Source organism: Mirounga leonina, unplaced genomic scaffold, assembly GCF_011800145.1.
Source record: "Mirounga leonina isolate KUSES-001 unplaced genomic scaffold, KU_Mleo_1.0 Mir_115, whole genome shotgun sequence".
Classification (NCBI taxonomy): Eukaryota; Metazoa; Chordata; class Mammalia; order Carnivora; family Phocidae; genus Mirounga; species Mirounga leonina.
In genome coordinates, this window is record NW_023270268.1 from 79,372,457 (window position 1) to 79,393,169 (window position 20,713).

The 20,713-nt window shown below is 39.6% G+C and overlaps 1 protein-coding gene across 2 annotated transcripts in view; it reads right to left on the reverse strand.

Annotated features, from left to right (window-relative positions):
- The window catches only part of P3H2 (prolyl 3-hydroxylase 2), a 155,501-nt gene that overhangs the window by 5,166 nt on the left and 129,622 nt on the right, over nt 1-20,713 (reverse strand). For both annotated transcript variants that reach the window (XM_034999820.1, XM_034999821.1), the window contains exons 4-14: nt 20,570-20,701; nt 18,190-18,332; nt 17,770-17,859; nt 15,986-16,026; nt 14,810-14,904; nt 8,331-8,458; nt 7,660-7,755; nt 6,981-7,131; nt 6,012-6,129; nt 5,007-5,082; nt 420-560 (exon numbers count right to left, since the gene is read on the reverse strand). In XM_034999820.1, the coding sequence (XP_034855711.1) occupies nt 420-560; nt 5,007-5,082; nt 6,012-6,129; nt 6,981-7,131; nt 7,660-7,755; nt 8,331-8,458; nt 14,810-14,904; nt 15,986-16,026; nt 17,770-17,859; nt 18,190-18,332; nt 20,570-20,701 (1,211 nt within the window). The remainder of the gene's footprint in view (nt 1-419; nt 561-5,006; nt 5,083-6,011; nt 6,130-6,980; nt 7,132-7,659; nt 7,756-8,330; nt 8,459-14,809; nt 14,905-15,985; nt 16,027-17,769; nt 17,860-18,189; nt 18,333-20,569; nt 20,702-20,713) is intronic.

A 20,713-nucleotide genomic window follows, 5' to 3' on the forward strand; every position in this document is an offset into this window, starting at 1 on the left:
CTCGGCAGGGAGTCTGCTTCTCCCCCTGACCCTCCTCCCTCTCATGCTCTCTGTCTCTCATTCTCTCTGTCTCAAATAAATAAATAAAATCTTTAAAAAAAAAAAAAAAGAACCCATCTGATCAAGAGTTGCCTTCCTAGCCCCTCTTCGTTCTCTCAAACTCACACTACACACAGCACATGTGTCAATTGCTTCATCGTGGATCTGAACAGGAAAATCTATTCTTGCTTAGAAAACACAGCCAGTGTTGGAAACCAGAAAGAAAGGACTCTGTAATAGTTTGATTGATTGATTGATTTTTGTGATCTCTAAGATCCCTGAAGGGTTATGGATCAATTCAAGGGCTTCTCGGATAAACCAGTTCACAAAGCAGGTCTTTGGAACATCTAACTGGCCTTCTGGGGGGGCCACAGACTCACCAGTTCTCTATAAAGCGGGTCCAAGGTAAACCACAAAGCTACGGCACACCTCTGGCCCTTGGTTACCGCCTTCACTCCATGCGGGTTCTCTCCTCCAGACGAGAAGCTGATCATACGCCCACACTTTGGTTTGATAGAGGCCTAAGGAAGAACGGGAAAATGAAGACTCTCCTTTCCATATTATGAGCATTTCTACAATCCCTTTCTCCACCCTTCTATGGGATTTTTTAGGTCAAGTTTTGAATCAAAGAATAATGGAATCCTGGGACTGGGGTCGATAGATTGGTTCAATTTCCTCACCCGTAAAACAGAGGTAAGTTCAGAACAACGTGTGATTCAGACATAAAAGTGTTCAGGTAAAATGGCTGGCTCCCGGCCTTGAGCCCTAGCACGGTATCTGGCCTATGGCAGAGGCCCATTTAATATTTGCGGAATGACAAAAACAAATTAAGGACTGCAGGAGTGCTGGTACATTTTTATTATTGATCTAGGTAGTGGCCCTACGGGTGCACCCTTTGCCATGCCTGAATCGTATGTGTTTGGCTTGTGAGCCTTTCATAACACAGAGATTTTTAAAAGCCAAGTCTAATGTCATATGCTACTTTAATTCGCACTACAGTATTCCTGCCCAATGGTCCTCAGTGAATGCTTTAATACCTCCAGTAATGAGAACGCTCCCCTCCTTGGGGAGACCTAGTCCGTGGCCTCCGGGCTCTGAAATGATTAACACGGTCCTGCCAACCTTGTGCAGTGCTCAGGTGAAACTGCTCACTAATGTTGAGTAGAAGACAGCAGAGAGAAAAGCAGCACCGCTAGGGAGCCGGCGGGGGAGATCACGCGAGCGGGCTCTCCGAACGGGGGAACTGAAGCAACAGAATGTAAGGGGCCTGGCGTCTGTATTTAAGAAGTGTCTTGGTGTCAGTAGAGTTCATTTTTCTGTCTTGAGAAACACAGACACATTACTCATTCCATAGCAGAGCTTAGAAAAGTAAAGTAAAAGAAAAGAAAAAGTGGTACCATTCTACCATTTGATGAGATGAGCTCATTTTATTTATTTTTTTAAAGATTTTATTTATTTTGAGAGACAGAGAGAGAGAGAGTGAGCGAGAGAGAGAGCACAAACCAGGGGGAGAGGCAGAGGAAGAAGCCTGTCAACTCCCCACTGAGCAAGGAGCCGGATGTGGGGCTCTATCCCGGGACTCCAGGATCATGACCTGAGCCCAAGGCAGACGCTTAACCGACTGAGCCACCCAGGTGCCCAGGGCTCATTTTAACTAGTTATCTTCTGCACTGACTTGGATTGATACATACTCATTAGAAAAACCTTTGGTTTCCTTCACCATAAAAGGGGATGGCTATGTGTTTCCACTGCCAGCTTCAGGAACAATATTTGGAAAATTTCCTGAGGTCCTTGGATGCTACCTAACACAGGGACCCCTAGACGGTAAGATACACATGGAAGGTCAGAGGGAGATGGAGGAGTCAAGAAGTCTGAAACCTGTGTGTGTGTGTGTGTGTGTGTGTGTGTGTGTGTGTGTGTGTGACAAGCAGAGAAAAGCAGTCAGCTTCTGGTTACTCTTCTATTCACAATAATTGAGAAATGATTTGTCTTTGCTGGAGAGAGTTGCTTTACTTCTGCAGCTTTGTCAAGGTGACTTCGGATGCAAATCTAGAGAATTCACTCCTTAAGGGTGCCCTTGGTGTCAATCTGATTTCATTTTCCTGGAGAAGGAATCTGTTGTAAGTTTCCACATGGAAACAAAAAAAATAAATGATGCTTGAAACATATGAAGTAGGTAGGAAAGCCTTGGTCTACTCGCAGCTTTAAGATCCAGTTTCGAGTTTTCTGGGCAGCTCATTCCCAGATGCTGGTCAGGGCTCACTCAAGCACACGTGGGCACCATTGCTTCTATGTGATTATCAAGTGTCAGCAGTAACATTTTACAATATTAAACACAGGGTGTGGGGACAACTTGATGCTTTATCTCCGATGGAACTGGATGAATTCAAAGTATTTTTACACAGGAAGAACTTGGGAAAGTTTAGGAGAAGAAGCTATCAGCTACCTGAAGCATTTGGAATTGATCATAGGTATGTAGGTTCACAGAAGTCTCTGTGACCAGTCTTACCAAATGGAGAGCGTCACCTGTTATATATCAGCCACGGAAAGGAATAAACAAGCTTCATGTATGACATAACTTCTATAGAAAAATATGTCCTGAAGTTTAGATGATTGTAAATATACTTCTGGAGCACAGTTCTATATTGAATTTAATTTTTTGTGAAGCAAATAGAAATTTTTTTTTTTTAAAGATTTTATTTATTTGACAGAAAGAGAGACAGCGAGAGAAGGAACATAAGCAGGTTGAGAGGGAGAGGGAGAAGCAGGCTTCCCGCTGAGCAGGGAGCCCGATGCGGGGTTCGATCCCAGGACCCTGGGACCATGACCTGAGCCGAAGGCAGACACTTAAAGACTGAGCCACCCAGGCGCTCCGCAAATAGAAATTATTAAATTTCACCTCTCTCAAACTTGTACAGTGAAACCCAAATACCAAAATACTCATGTTTCACAAATATGCTGCTGTTGAACATAATCTATGTATCTTCCAAGTACGATAAAAAAAATTCCTTTTGCTTTTCATCTAACTGATGATTCAAAGTCAGAGAAGCCTTTGTGCTCTACTCGTCTTGAATGAATGTAAATCTTTAGCCACCATTCAGTTAATTGTGTAATTCCCAGATTTTTCCAAAGTAAAGAACTTAAGAGGACTTTTTTCCTTGTGTAGCCCCAAGTTGGGCCACTTCTCTGCTTCATTTGTCCCTTATGTCAAAGAAAGGAAAGCTGAAAAGTAAAATTATCCATTTCTCTTTGTATCAGTCCCAACTGATTACCTAAGAATTTTAATTATTTACAAAATCCTCTAAAAACTCCACCATATGTATTAATATGAAGTAGAGCTAACTTGGGAAAATGAATCTATCAACTTGGAGCTTTTCAATCAAAACACTGTTTAAATTGGTTTTTCTATTTTTTAGGGGTGGTGGTGAGGGTTAGATTCAGTACGTTTTAAAATAGTTACACCTTTCTCTTAAAAGTACAGCTATATGAAAGCAGTATTATCTGCTTTCACATCTTTAAACAGCAGAATTACAGTTAACTTGCATTCAACAATTAATGAATTACTGATTCTTACATGGTATTCCAGGCATCACTTGCTTTCAAACATTAAGCATTTCCAAATATGGCCACTAGATGGAGTAGAAGCAAAGAAATCTTTTCAACCACCTGTCTGATTTTCTTTCCAACTGTGTGAGCTGGAAGCATTTTAAAATCTGTTCTAGTGTTAGCAGAGCTCAGAGCTTTCTGCACAGAGACTTTAAAAAAAAAATGATAATTTTGTGTCGGGATTAGAAGCTACCCGGATCATCAATCTTGATTTAGTTTTCCAGATAATGAATCTGTTGATACTTAAGCTTTTACAACAAAGCGTGAGACATCATAACCTTTTAGATACACATTATTGCGCAAAATGGTATGAAATATTTTTTCTTAATTATTCCAATGTTTCTGGACAATTTTAACCTGAATCTCCATAGGGTTCCCTTTTAAACCCAGTAGTACAGAATTTTTTATATCATCTGCTTATACCCCACCAGTATGCCATAAATGATATAGGGGTGTCTCCTACAAAATAGGAGAGGGAAAACATAATACTCAGAAAAAGCAGTGAAAAGAGTATGTATAAGACAAAATCCTTGAAGTTTGTCAGATACGTGCCTCAACTATTTAGATTTTATATGGAGGAAAGATGTATCTCATAATCTATTTACAATTCAATTACATCCTCAATTGGAAAATATATTTTTATACCATGGTTTATACTCTTTGGCTTAAAGTCCAAAAGATGCTGGCTAAATGGTCTATAACCCAGTGGACTGGTTTTCCAAAGGCACTGGTTTGCCTAGGAAGACGGTAGTTGAAGTTAACTGTTGATTTTTACCTACAAGGGTGTGTTTAGAATCTCATCCATAGTGTGAGTGTGTGTGTGTGTGTGTGTGTGTCATGTGTATGTATCAATTTTTATGTATAGGATTACTTGCAGACATAAGCATATATATCCGTACACACATATATAGTAATTTTGATAACTAGGGGTCTAGAGCCCAATACTCAGTATAAGCATGGAGAACACCAGGTTGCTCGAAAACTATCCTATAGAACCCATTGGTCTAGTCCTAGGCATGGATGACTTAGAAATAGGTGTTTTTATGTTTCCCTCAGACTACCTGACAAAGAATCAGAAGACCTAAGTTCTGGTTGCAGGTCTAACACTGACTAGCTATCTAATCATGAGCAGTTGCTTCATATACCTATTCTTTAAATTACCCATCTGTAAAATGGACTGGAAGATTTTATTGATGAGTCCATCTCTAACATTTTAGGATGCATACATTTGCTGGGCCCCTGTGCATCTCTTGAATTCTCAAGCTCAGCTATTAGAAGTCCAACAGTCTGTGAATCCTTGGAAAACAGCAAGCTGGAGATGAAGAACTGCTACAAAAACTTGCCTGTATAGGTTTACTTACGGTCACAGTCTTGGCATCCATCTCAGTGAAAATGAACTCTCCTCCTTCAAAGTCATCATTCATATACAGGAGAGCACTGGAAGAAAAAAAATAGAAACCCATTTGTACTATGATGTGCTTACAACAGCTTTGTCAGAGAATACCAGAGATGTAATAAACTGACCAGCCTGATTGGTTAAGTTTCCTTTGAACTGGACATTGAAATTACTGACCCTCCTAGCCCTAAAAAGATCAGATATAGTTTGGGTCATACCCCTGAAGTATTTATCTGTTTCACTTATGCTAACATTTTAATCATATTTCAAATTTTATCGCACATTTCACTTTTTCCCAAGAAAACCTAATTAGATTTAATCTACCCCTTTGAACCTGCCCATGCTACTTATCATTCTCTTCTTCCCTCTTATGCTTGTAACTTGAAAGGATGTTATTTCCTCCCGAAGGAGCTAGAGAGCTCCAAAAGGTGTAGTCTTACTTTGTGGATACGGTTGTTCAATAAATGTTTTTTGTATGGTGCACGCTGCAGTAGTAATAAACCACTATTATATACATGGTGACTTCTCTTTGGGCACTACAATATCACCTAATTTTCCCTCCAAGTTTCCAGTTTCTTGTTTATAAAAGGCAGACATTGGTGAGTGATACTGTAAGATCCCTGTGTGCATCGGGACAGCATATCCTTGGGTTCTCAGACTGAGATACGCAACCCACAAGGGATACACTTCAGTGAAAACCAAATGATCAACAAAGAAAGCTTCACTTTTTATATGAAAACAAAATGGGATTTTGTGGATTCCGATGCAACAGAATGTGCTTGGCTTTTCAAGGTAAAATCTGAGATGATCAAGTCACTTCCTGGTTGTGTCAGCTGCCACAGAGATTTGAGGATCTCTGCTTCATCAAGATGAATATGATGACAAGCCAAACATATCAGTTTTCTAATTTCCATGGGTAGTTGGCAACTGTTGGACAAAAGCTTGGTTGTGAAGGCAGTGCTGGTTGTACCTATAGTCCCGGAACGTGTAAGCAGGAGGCTCCTTCCAGCATTCGTTGGCCTCAGGATCCAACAGGCAGTTGTCGGCATGGATGGGGTGACTGAGGTCAGTTCTTCTATCCTGCTGACCTGCCGGAAAAGGGAACTGGTGAGAATGACAGGAGAGCAGGAACCTCCAACAGCAAAGCTGACAACCTGTCTTCTCCCATCGCTGCTGGCCTTTGCAAATTTGAGACACAAGATAGACCCACAGAGATGAACAAACCGACTAAGCAGTCAAGAGACAGGTCCTGCTTTGGTGCAAACTTGATGTAAAACCATGGACAAATCACGCCTGCCTGTTTTGCTATAAAAGTTTCTTGATATGAAGATACATAGTAGAAATTCCATGCATTCCATGGGTTGGACCTCATGTGGGGCAGGCAAATGAGAGGGGTGAAAAGAAGATGTAAAAAGAAAAGGCTGATTCAGCTGAAAGTTCATGTGTCAAAGTCTCCTCCCATGACATCCTTCCTTCCCTCCTACTCAACAGAGTGTGGAAGAGAAGATCTAGGGGAGAAATCATGACAGCCGGGAGTGAGGCAGTCTCTGCCTTTTTAAGAACATTTCTTTCAACAATCCCTTCATCTTCTAAGCAACCACTTAATGCTTTGGGGGCATGATGGGGGACTATAATCTTCAGGTTCCTGGTTCCCTGGAAAGTAAAACCTAAAGCAGGAAAGTCTTTGTGTGACTTTAAGCAAGTAAGGAAAATAGTTTTGAAAGGAAAGACAGGCAGAGCAATGGCCTTCTGGAACTTGAGGGGGCCAGAAAGGAGAAGAGGAAAGGGGGAAAAAAGAGTGAACAAGCTTCTTCTGTTTGGGGAATTTAGAACTTTGCTAAACCATGAGTCTAAAATGTAACAGAACTTTGTTTTACATTGTTTTCTTTCTCATTTCACCCTGGGTAGGAGGGAACAAGTTCAGACTCTGGAATCTTACCAGACAGAGCAGTTCGGCAGACCATGTGTGTATAGGAAAAATACAGGGTTGAGTTCAGCATGAAATAGGATTCTACAATCTTTCGAGCCTTCTCGCTGATGTCATAAAACAGACGGGCACTCTTCAGTGGGACTCGGCCTTCGTAACCAAACTGAAGACAAAGAAGAACATGAGATTGCACTGGGTTGATCGGAAGGCTTGAGAAATACAGACACTAGGTTTCAGTAAGGCAATATAAGGATGGTCAAGTCTGCGTTGACCAGTGGGAATACGACCACATGCTCGAGGATTCTGGTTAGTAAAATAAGCCATTGAAATTCATCCTTCCTAATCACAGTGAGAACACTGAAAGCTACCTCCCCAACAACCCTTGGTGTGGTGCAGAATCATCATGTGGTTCAGTATGTTTTCGCCATTGCACCAGGAGCTCCTTGAGGACAGGGGGGACTATGTATTATTTGTCAGATATGAATTTATGAGATAAAAAGTTTGATAAGTTGATAACTCAGTGAAGGAATCAGGAATGATTTAAAACAATGGAGATGTCATTTAATACTTGCTCCCTTCATCTCTCCTGACAGGTCTACAGTCTGGACTCTCCTCTTTCCTGTACCTGTAATGCACAGAAGGTATCTGATAATGCTTAGGAACCCAAACCCAAAAGAAGCTATGACTTTACTTTGAGTGCTTTCAGGACGGTTGCACCTTCAAACTTCTCATTGGGTGTATGGGGTGAAGTTTTTCCTCTGTATCCATCACCAACAAGCATGATTCCCTGGCAGCAAAATATAAAAAGATGCTTTATTAATGACAGCAACGACTTCATCAGCTTTCCCTTTTTGCCTTGACTGCCAGGAAGCTAAGGACCGCAGTCAATACTCAGAACCATCCCTATTTTGTACCAGGATCCTGGTATCATTAATCCTTCCAATCAAAAGAGATATCTTCATTTAAACTTCACTCTACATGTTCATCATGAAATACCAGTTTTTGTAGAAATAGGTAGGCTATAAATGATTAATATATTGGTTAATTATCAATTAAATTAAAGAGATTTCCCAGTGACTTCATAAGGTAGGCAGGGCACATGCTGAATGGCCATTGTCCTATGTATTAAGCCACTAACTATTCCAGATCCATGAGCTGTGTCCAGATCTAAACAAAATTCAAATCAGCCCAAACCAGGCTATGAAAATGCCCCCACATTGAGGTCCTTGTCCTAAAGAAAGTGACGTTTCAGGCCTGGTTTCCTGACTCCAAGTGAGACTAGGACCAGAGAGCTCCAGGGCTCCCACCAGGCTGGCACCCTCAGGCTCCCTCCTCCCCCCACCCCACCTCTTGGGTCCTCACACTGGCCACGCTGTGGAGCTCCCGGCACTGTTCTTCCGACAGGACGTTATCCAGGAGAACCCGCTGAGTCCCGTTCAGCTGCTCCGAGTTATAGACAAATGTGATGTTCTCATAGAGCAGAGGGCCACCTGAAGAGACAGAACACATCATCTTCTCTGTTACCTCTGTTCCCAAGGAGGGAAGCACAGAACACCTGCCGGTTTTTAATGAGAAATTCATGAGAATCAGTTTGCTCATGAATACTTAAGAATGCAAAGACACATTGGAAGCTTGCTAAGTACAATATGGATTCAGGGAAAAGACAGATGTCTGAAGACCAGATATCTGAAGATGCTTCTCCATAACATCACAATAATGTCACATTTGTATAGTATTGTGGGTTTGATACACTATCTTTTCATTTGATTCCAGGGATGATCTTGCAAAGCAGACTGGGACTATCACAGGATGCTGCTCGGAGAAGACCTTCCAGAATTCTCTCGGCAACTGCACACACCCTTCTCCACAACCTTTGGTTCCTAACTCTGCTACAACATCACATTACTGGATCATGTGTTTGTGCCCCCACATGTGACATACACACCACAGTCTCACTGGTATGGAGAGAAATATCTTCACTAGAAAACTCAGCTGGTAAATGCACCATTAGGACAGTCACACCCAAGCCAACCACCTCCTTCCTAGTCTTCTTCCCACCAACTAACTGACTCTACACAGTCTTGTTTGTGGAATATTTATTTTTCTCTGTTCTCTGGGCAAACCTTTATATTGCTCTCTTTGCACGGGAAGGTTTCCTATAGGCACCTGTTCTCTCCCTGGATGGAGCCCACAACTTTATGAAATTAGCCCATGTAGGCTTTTCAGAAGGTGATGCTTTGGGGTCATGCTTTAGGTGGTTAATTACAAAATCTAGACATGACCAGGCTCTTTCCTCACAGAGGATAGGACTGAAGGACAAAGCCTCTGTTGGTGAGGAAATCTCCAGCTATAACACAGTGCAACCAGCTTGAACCAAAAAACTGAACAGAGAGGAAGAAAGTTTTTCTGCTCTTTATAAGACTCCTAAGGGACCTGACATGTGCCTGTTAATAACAACAGTTCGCCCTGGAGGGAGGCAGTGGGAGGGCTCAGCTGCTCCCTTCTTCCCCCAGTCAAGCAATGGTCCCCAACACACTGGCCTAAAACACATTGGTGAAGAAGGAAGAAACCAACTGAAATCGATGTCCCCTCTAGTTCTTTAAAACGAATTAGTAAAACTAAGGAACAGCATCAAGTTTATTAATAGTCTAGTTAAGATGAAAGATTCACTACAGCCCACAATTAGTGGACTATTAAGATAAAGAGACAGTGTTTCCCAATCTTTAATAATAGATGGTTATCTGTTAAAGGAAAAGTTCCCTAAGGAGAGGCAGTGCAGACACATTACTTTATCACAATTTTATTTCCATACTTGCAATTATAAAACTATGAGCACTGTATTTATTTATCTTTAGAGTTTCATATAACTCTAATACCAAAAGCAATTTACAAGATTAAATAAAAGCAAGACCATAAAACTAAATTTGAGTTAATATTAATGAAACGGTTAATGTTATTTTGCAGAAACCAAAAAGCTACATTCCACATGAATGTTCCACTCACTGATCTGGCCCAGATTCTTTTGAGCCAGCATTCTTTATAGTATTTTTGGTGTGTAATGACTCATTGCACTGCAACTTTTCTCTACTGAAATTACTATGAAGTCATAGTGTACCATGATAAATTTGGGCCTTTATCTGCTCCTGATACATTATTTATAAGTTTGTTCGACTTCATTTCTTGTTAGTCTTCAGCCCCCGAAGTATCACTGACTGGTGCCAACAGGATAGTAGCCTCACCCACCGTGGTGTGAAATCTCATGGTGGGACTTGACTATCAGGTGGTTATTTACATGACCCACTAGTTACCCCTATTAATTTTTTTTTTAGATTGTCATCAAAATCTATAAATACAGAATTTCTTGGATTCCAGGAATATAACCACAAGGTATAGTTTCAGTACCAATCTTTTGGATGAATAGAAAAAAAATACAAACACACATACACAATTCAATGTTTCTCAATCTTTATTCCACAGAAAGTTTTTGATGAAAAAAGAGTTTCTTGATCAAATGTGTTTGGGAAGTACTAGGTTACGCAAAATTTAAGAGGACTTCTTAGAACTTTTAATATGTAAATAGGCATTAAGAATATCCTGAGTATTGAGACAGTATAAAGCAGTTCTCACCCTTAATCGAGCATAAAACCAACCTCCCTTCCTCCCTCCCTCCCTCCCTCCCTCCCTCCCTCCCTCCCTCCCTCCCTTCCTTCCTTCCTTCCTTCCTTCCTTCCTATGACAGAGAGACTCTAAAATGACCCCCTAATGATCACTGCCTCCTGGGATTCATGGGCTTGCATAATTTGCTTTCCTCAAGTGTGAATGGGGCTTGGAATTTGCTTCCAACAATAGAATATGGCAAAGGTGATGGGATATGACTTCTGTGATTGTATTACATGAGATTGCCACCTCCATCTTGCTAGCAGACTCAGTCTATTGCCTTCTCAGCTTGCATTGCAATATGTTGCTGCATTAGACAGACTCATGCAGCAAGGAATGAGGCCTCCTCCGGCCAACGATCAACTAGGAACTGAGGACCACTGTCCACTAAGACTTTAGGAACCAAATTCTATCATCTGAGCTTGGAAGAAGATAGTTCCTCAGTCAAGCCTCAGAAGAGACCTCAGCCCTGATCAACAATTTGAGGGAAGCCTGTCACAGACCCTGAAGCAAGGGACCCCACCAAGCTACCCCCATATTCTTGACCCCCAGAAACTGGGTGATAGTGAATGTATGTTATTGTAAGCTGCTACATTTGTGCTCCCTTTTTTTTTTTGGTAGCAATAAAAAAACAGTAGACTCACCCTCTCCCCAACAGGACCTCTTAACATAAAACACAGGTTATTTGGGAAAAGTTGCCCTAATCTATATAGCTGATTAAGAACCATAGCCAAATTAAGGCAGTTTCTCAAATATTTGGAAAAGTAAACTGCATATTCCATTCCCACTTAGAAAAGTAAAAGAGATGTTCTTTCAACAAGAAAGACAAGATACTTGTTGGTTCACTGAAAAGCAATTTTCTAATATAAAAGTCAAATAGAAATGGATGACAGACCAAGGGTTTAGTGAACTGGGTTGGTTTCTACTATGTCATATTTTTTCCTTTCCTCTCTTGAGAGTATATGAACTTTAAATATAATTACCCTATTTTCAAAAGACAACTTTAACAGTTACTACAACTAAAACATTTAGAAAAATGCCTACCGTTCTTAAGTTCTGTATAAGTATTTGCTATTACTATGTTGATTATTTAGTATTATGTAACATATGCCTGGTCTATTGGGTTAAGTTCTGAGTGAGGTTTCTTAATAAGCATAAAGGAGTATATTTTAAAAAAGACTACTGGAATATTGCCAATTCCTCCAGTCACACCACATGGAACGTACTAAGATCAGGGGAAGGGACAGAGTGCAACATGAGCCTTAACTACATACCCACTCACAGCTTCAGGCAGAATCTTCTAGAAACCTGCCTTTCATGTAGGTAACACAATCACCACGGAGCATAGACTTTTATACAGAGGTTTCCCACACATGCATTTCACAAACCACAGCCAACTAACTACCCACCCACTAACCAAAAGAAAAAAAGAAGAAGAAGAAGAAGAAGGAAAGACAAACCCTGCCATTGAAACACTCACCTCTACCAGCCTACAAATGACTAGTAGCACACCAGACAGAGGAAAACATTAAAATAAAAATAAAACTGTAGTCCAATAAGTTGTGGTTTCTGGGGCCTGATTTGATGGCTTCGGCCAACTTCTAACCACAGCTCAAGGAGATTTAGCTAAACAACTTAATTCTTCTCTCATTCATAAAGTATGTGCCTGGCTCGGACTCTCCAGTTGCAATAAAGAGGGATCGTCTAGGAAAATACTCCTTTGTGCTCACCGCCTGTGGCTCACCTGGCAAGAAGGGGCATTTTACTATAAATACTACAGGGTGACACAAGTCACAACAGGCATGTGCTAAGTAACAAGTCCTTATGTGAGCACAGCCCATAAGGGTCTACAGAAGACTTTTCATACTGTTCCTCAGCAAAAGGTCGCTGTCCTTCTTTTACAGCTGAGGCTCACAGAGCCCAGAGACCTCAAGTCTCTAGGTGTCCATCACGCCAAGTACATCAGACTAACCAATCCTGGAAACTCAGAGTCCTGATTCCAAGTTCAATGTGATTTCTACTATACTGACTGGGATGATTATGGAGCAGGACCTTTGGAAACTGGCGGTTGAAAAGAGAATGGATAAGTGATGGGTGTTTTTAGTTTGATGATATGCTTATTCCGTGGATTGGAGTCCATCTGGGACGTGGTCTTGGGTCACTCCCGTAATGCTTCTGAGCCGTCCAGTGTGAATACTACTAATTACTGTTAGGTAACCAGAGTAGATGACAATCCCTTTGTGAAAGAGGACAAAAGCTGAAATATATTCTACTCTGTGAAGCACGCATCCTTTCTTGCCTCCCTGACATCTGCTTTCAGCCAGACTAAGATAAGAAAGTATTTTCTGGTTGGGAACTTGGCCTCTGTCTACCACTGTTTTTAATTTAGAAACTATTCAGATCTCTAGTGACTCCACAGAAGGCTTTCCAGTGGTTTCCAGAGAAAATCCTAAGATGAAGTCACCCATTTAACTAAGCAAATTCTATAGAAATGATAAACTTTGGTAGCCCAGCCAATCACGGCCTCTCCCCATACTGTATAGTCTCCTACTCTATTCTTCGTATTAGTCTTCTTAGTCAGCTGCTGTATATCAGAGTCCCAGGGAGCCAGGAAAAAAAAAAAAAAGAAGCTTTGATGCTTGGCAACCATCCTGGAGTTTCCCAAACCTTTACAGCAAAGTGCTGGCTTATTGGCATGTACTTCCTGGGTGATTTCTCAGCTTAAAAAGCAACACGAGGGGTGCCTGGGTGGCTCAGTCATTAAGCAACTGCCTTTGGCTCAGGTCATGGTCCCAGGGTCCTGGGATCAAGTCCCACATCGGGCTCCCTGCTCGGCAGGGAGCCTGCTTCTCCCTTCCCACTCTCCCCTGCTTGTGCTCCTTTTCTCACTGTGTCTCTCTCTGTCAAATAAATAAATAAAATCTTAAAAAAAAAAAAAAAAGCAACACGAACTCTGGCTGACCATGAAACTTTCTGGCCTTTGTAAAACAGCTTGGGCTTTGTGACTACAAACTGGGGTCCAGGTCAGATTAGATGAGCATTTTATCCTGTTCACTGCCTCAAACTGACTTGGAAGCTGAGGAAGGAAAGGGCTGGGAAATGTGAGAGCTGTAGAGAACCAGAAGTTTTCATATCAGCTGGAGGAATGTGCTGACACACTCTCTTGTGGGGGAAAAGAGTACTGTACTCCTTCTCAACGCAGGTTTCTAAAACCTTCTTATCTTGCCGTTATTTAATCAATAAAGGATACATTTTGGATCTCTAGACACTTTTATGTTCCATCTCCAGGTGAGTAAGAGAAAATGGGATCTGGATTCAAAAGCCTGGGTTCAAATGCCTGCTCTACCCGTTATGAGCTATGAGACACTGGACATGTCACTATATCTCTGTGAGCCTCAGTTTTCTTGCCTATGAAGTGGGGGCACTTGTCTCACATTCCAGTATTCAAATGGAGTGTGTGTAGATTTGCCTGAGGAATTATAAAATATACAGATACCATAATAATTGTTAAGAATCACTACTGAGTTAGTACCACCACTGCTAATAATTTATTATTACAATGTTTAGCTGTATTTAGAAACTACTTTTGACAACATTCGACATACGTTTCTGTGAATTTTGATCTGACATAAGTATATCATGTTCTGCTCTCTCCATCTCTGTGCCTTTGTTCCATTGTTTTAACCACTAAAATGGGTCCCTCCACACCTCTGTCAATTCAACTTAAATTCTACTGATCCCTCAGAGTCCTGCTCAGATATATGTGCCTCAGGCACCGTAGATGAACTCATCTAATATCCATGTGACCTGTCTCTTCAAGTTCCTCTGATGTGCAATCTATTCTGCACTAGCTAGCACTCACTCACTAGGTGACAGAAGCCCCATGACCTCTCCAAGCCTCAGGTACTCAACTGATCATTCAGTCCCTGCCTGGTTCACAGGACTCTTGTGGGAAACAGATGAGGGAGCGAATTTGAAAGTACTTTTGTTGGGAACCAAAGGCGATGATATACAAATCTGAGATATTGTTTTTAAGCCTTGCTTTCAGAACGTTATGAAACGTAGTTACTTAATCTTGTTCTTTAGTTTCCAGAGAAAGTGGGCTCTTCCTTAATTTAAATAACAAGTAGCCAACTCCCACCTCCTCTTTTCCCTCCTTTAAGTAAAAGTGCACAGATACTTACCCTCTCTTAAGTCTCGATCTATCTTGGGTGATGACTTTTTCCCCATTGACAGTCCATGAACTTCTGCCCCTTCCACGTTCACTCCTGAAGGGACCCTGCCCATTAAAAACAGTTGAAATGGAATTTCCCACTGAATGAGGATATTCAAAGACAAAGGACACCTTACTCAGGTAGTCTTCTTAGCACCTCTTTTTTACAGTTAATTGTATCCATAACTTTACCCCCTTGAGATTAGAAATTAAGTCTCCAAAGAGCAGAAAAAAATTATCATGTGCATCTTTATAATGCTCAGTGTTGTATTTTTGTCCTGAGCATAGAGTGCATCCCAAACAATGATTGAACTGAAATAACCCATGACCTCGGGTAGTGGTTCTTTACTATTCCAAGAAAGAAGACACAAGTTTCAAACTTGGCAAACATACAAATCACAGCATGATATCCTTTCATTGCACACAGAGTGAACAAATCCAACTGTGCATGTCCACTCTTGGATCTGTTGTAATAAATTTAGGCCACCCGGGGTTGAGGCCTTAATTCCTAGTGAAAGACCATAGGATTTTGAATAGGAATCCACCAGTCCCTTGTGGTGACACTCTAAAAGAGTCCTTTGCCTTGTCAGAACCTCAATTTCTGAATTTGAAAATGTACAGCCTAGACTAGGTCAGCTCAAACATGTAACTCCAACATTCTATGATTCCTCGAACTGCTCATAACATGCAAATTGATTTTTTACTTCTATCATTTTAAAAAATGAGGTCTCTTCATTTCTGATTGAGTTAATGACACCTGATATTTTAGCTTGCAGTGAAACTCTTTGAGCTTCCTGCTTTCAAATGTAGTAAGGGAATTCAGCATTAACAAGAAAAAACTAAGCTCTATTCTAATCAAAAACAGAGTCCACAGAATGTGTCACCTTCATAGATCACCTGATCCAACCCCTTACTTGGAGGAAAAATGTAAGATTGGAAAGGATGACAAAGCACTCAAGGTCACACAGAAGTATATACGAAGAGCTGGGACCAGAAGGCTGAGCTCCTAATTCCCAGTGTGGAACTCATTTAACTATGTATTTTTATCTATCTCATAGAGCTAAGGTCCTTATAGTGGGTATGACTCTAAGTATTTCTTCTCATTAAAAGTAAACGGAACGGATTGTATTCTAAATGAAGAACTCACCGATTCTCATCCTGTCGTCCTCCATATCGGATCCAATAATTCTGTTTTAAATTAAAAAAAAAAAAAAAACAACTCAGTAGCTTTGTCACTAAAACATAATGCACAGAAAGAAAATATACATTTAAAACACTCAAAAGACCTAAAACATTAGGAAACTTGCATACTGTATCAAGATACAATATTTTTTTAATTAATAAAAAGAAGAGCTAAAGCCAATGCGATTTTGGCAAAGAAGAAATGATGCACAAATGGGTTTTTAAAAATAGCATGGAATTAGCTTAAGTATTTATATTTTTTGTCCAAGAAGTGATTTGGAATTTAGTGTCAGGAAGACACTTAAAAGATCATTCAGTCCAACTCCCTTATGTTTTTGAATAAAACAAACAAAAAAGTCCAGCTTGATTAATCATCTGTGTAGGATCATAAAGTAACTTTTTCTGAAGTCTCCTGGGAGAATGCAATTAAAAAAACAATAAGTAGGGCTGGGTATAAGCACATTAGAAATGTTATTGAGAATTAGTATATTTAAAAATTATCCTAATTTTTAAAATATGCCAATAAAAACATGACATAGCTAAGACAGAAATGAAAAAAATGTTACAAATAGGATACATTACAAGTAGTGCTTTTTATAAACATATGACATGTACATATATGAAGAACTTACATAGTTAACTAACAGATAAATGAAAAAAAAGGCAGGTCCAGATAATTCAAATCACAGGAAAAGTAATTAATGACAACATGTGAAAAGTTTATTTTTGTTGGTCATCAAAGGAATACAAATTAAAACAACAATGATATACCATTTTGTACATAAGAAATAGGAATGATTTTTTAATGTTATTTCTCATTGCTGAGATGTTTATTGTCAACTGGTACTTTTATGCATTTCTAGAACCTTCACTGAAGGTATCCGAAAACTGCCTTAGAAAAGCAATTTCAAGAACTTTAGAACTTCTAATATCCTTTGATGGCAGAATAATCCCATTCCTGGTAATTTATTCAAAGGGCATAGTTCAATACAGAGGGAAATGCTTCATGCATTAAATATGGTAGAAAAAATCAGAAACAAATCAAATATTCAGTGTCAAGAAAAGAGTTAATTTATTTATTGCACAACAATTCTATATATCTAGCTAAAAGTCATTTTAAAAGCTGTAAAAAGGTAGAAATTGCTTATGATACCTTAAATAAAAATCACAATAGAAATCTATCTATACCATAGTACTAGTTGGGCAAAAGGTGTGTCTTCATATGAAGAACGACTAAAAGTCTACACAGACAAGTGGAGAAAAGTCAGCATGATAAATAGTACAATTGAGACTGATTTTGTTTTGTATGAAGTCTTTTTAGTTTTTAAAACATGTAAGAGAAATACAAAATGTTGTATCCAGAATTTAAGACATAAAACAATCCTGAGGCAAATGCATCAGGTACAAAACACTTCTCTTCCCCCCAGATATATTTGCTTTTGACTTTGGATCTCAGTGATACGGAGATATATTAAAGTCTTTTAATGTTTATCATATATTGAGTAAATATCCACGCCCACCTCCCCGGGTTTTGTTAATACAAGGCAGGAGATAAGAATCTTCAGTAAACTATATGTTGGCTAACTAAACATAATTAAAAAGTTTTAAAAAATAATAAATAAAATTGGCAAATGGAATTTCAAAAAAAAAAGAATCTTCAAATAAATCAAGCTGGGAAATAAAATCATAAATATGAAGTCCATTCAGAATTCTTTTAAAGTACATTTCCTCTTCCATCTTTGCTCTTACCGGTTCCATGTATGAAAATCCCAGACCCTCTGCAGCTGATTTTATTAGTTCTGATTCCATTTTATGACGCTTCACGAACATTGCCAAATCCTAGAGAAGAAAAAAATGAATGAAAATCTATATTTAAATAACAGTTAAGAAATATGATAAATGTTCAAGTGGAAATATTTTTCAATAGACAGTGACAAATGAGCTAAAAAATATTCACTGCTGCAAAAAAGTCTCCATCTCAACAGATTTTCACAAGCTCTCATGTAGGAAAAAAATATGCTTCTGGCATTAATAATTTAAGTACAAAAGAACTGCATTCTAGAACCTTGACTCAATGGCTAGGTAACTTTAAGAGCAGTGCTACATTTTTACCAATTCTGCCCAGAGCATCTAGCAGAATGCAGTTTCTTCTCAGGACCTTGGTCTCACCTCTCTGGCCTCAATGGATGCTGGGTCACTGGTATCATCCAGGAGACTCTCATAGTAATCCATGTTGTCTAGGACATCCTCATCATCTGGATGGAGGAGAAGATAGGCCTTGGCACACTCCAAGGCTTTCACATATTCACCAACTGAAAGACCAAGGAGCTGTAGTATTAGAGTCAGGCTAGGTCCATCTAGGGGATTTTTTTTAATTGATTTTTTTTAAAGATTTATTTATTTATTTATTTGAGAGAGAGAGAGAGAGAGAGAGCACAAGCAGGGGAAGCGGCAGGCAGAGGGAGAGGGAGAAGCAGGCTTCTTGATGAGCAGGGAGCCTGATGTGGGGCTCGATCCCAGGACCCTGGGAACATGACTTGAGCCAAAGGTGGATGCTTAACCGACTGAGCAACCCAGGCGTCCCCCATCTAGAGGATTTTTAAGCAATGCTTCAACATGTCTGTAGGAGGTCAGCATTAAGCATGAGTAAGAGGGAAGCTAAGGTGAGCCAAAGAGCATAGGCAGAAATAGTCACAGATAAAAACAGATTCTCAAATACGGAGAACAAACTGATGGCTGCCAGAGGGGAGGTGTGTGAGGAGATGGGGGAAATTAAGGGGATCTAGAAGTACAAACTTCCTGTTATAAGATAAATAAGTCACAGATCTGAAGAGTAGAGCATAGGGAATACAGTCAGTAAGATTGTAATAACGTTGTTTGGTGACAGATGGTGACTACACTTATCATGATGAGCCCTAAGTGATGTACAGGATTGTTGAACCATTATGTTGTACACCTGAAACTAATATAACACTCTGTGTTAATTATATTTCAAAAAAATAGCCACAGACAAAAGGAAGGAACATGATTTCAGGTGTTTAAAATGTACTATCTTTGGTCTGCTTTGGTGCTAGATGTTTTGCATCAATTATTAAAAGTTTCCACCTGAAGATGTTTGTTGACAACTTACATTATTTAATACAGATAAGCAGAGCAGAATTTTGGGAGTTAATTCTGTTTTTGTACTGAGTTTGACAACATGATATCGAAAACTGATTTCAGCAATCCCAATTCTATTAATTGTTTTTAAGCATAAGGAAAGATGCTCAATCTCTCTTTCTCAATTAGATAAATAGAAATTAAAACTCTACTGAGGTAAAAATTTTCACCTAATGGATTGGGGAATATCTAAAATTTTCACAATATATTCTGTTGAGCAATGAAAAATGTACTATACATGGTAGAAAATTGGGTAACTTCTATTAAAATTTTAAATTAATAAATGATTCCACACAGCAATCTGACTTCTAGAAATTCATCCTATAGATATTCATGTGTGGATGTGAACTAACTTACATAAAATATTACTCATTTGATCCTTGATTGAAATACCAAACAGTGACTAACAACACTATGCCCATGAGTAAGGAAACACTTAAAGTGAATTATAGTACAATGATATGTGGATGTAAAGAAAAATTAATGAGGAAGATCTCCATGTACCAATACAATTAGGTTAATTACACCATACAAAATTGCCAAAATTTGGCCTTTACTGACCTAAGCAAATGGTCATTTCATAGGTCCAACCTACTAAAAAAATATTTTTCAAACTTTTATTTTTAAGTAATCTACACCCAACATGGGGCTAGAACCCACAACTCTGTGATCAAGAGAAGAAGCTCTACCAACTGAGCCAGCCAGACACCCCGGATGTATTATTATTATTATTATTATTATTATTAATTATTATTATTATTAGAGAGAATCTTAAGCAGGCTCAATGCCCAGCATGGAACCCAATGTGGAGCTCGATCTCTCACGACCCTGAGATCATGACCTGAGCGGAAATCAAGAACCGGATGTTTAACCAACTGCGCCACCCAGGTGCCCCTTCCCCACTCATATAATTAAGTGAAGAAAGCAATGTAAAGAACAGTGTAAATAATATGCTACCTTCTCTGTATAAGAAGGTGAAATAAGTTGGGGTGTGTGTGTGTGTTTTAAAGAAATATAAATCGGAACTGGGCTGTAGGGCATGAAATTGGGCTGCAGAAAAAAGCAAGAGAGGGAGGCTTTTATGATATTTGGTCTTTGAACTTGTAAATATATGACCTTTTAAAATTAAGTTGAAAAATCATGTAAAATGTCAGTCTAATAAAACCTTCAGGACATTATCACAGCATTTGCCCACTTGTGGTTTCCACCTGCTCTCCTTGGCCTGAGTTTCAGTGATATGAAATGAGAGAAAAAAAAAAAAACAAAAACAAAAAAACCCTAAACCCCCATTGCCTCAGTGGTAAAGTGGAAATGCAAAGGAAACTTCAATGTCTGTAATGATGAACGACACCCCTTCCCCAAAGGTCTTCCGGGACGATCCACACTTTACCTCGATAGTAGGCAAACTGTAGGTAGTCATAATGCAGGGGAAGAAAGTTCTCAATCGGAGAGAGGCGGCCAGGGCGAGTTGCAAGCTCCCTCACACATTCGTGCTGACAGACCAGCACCTGCATATAGTGATCTGGAAGACAAG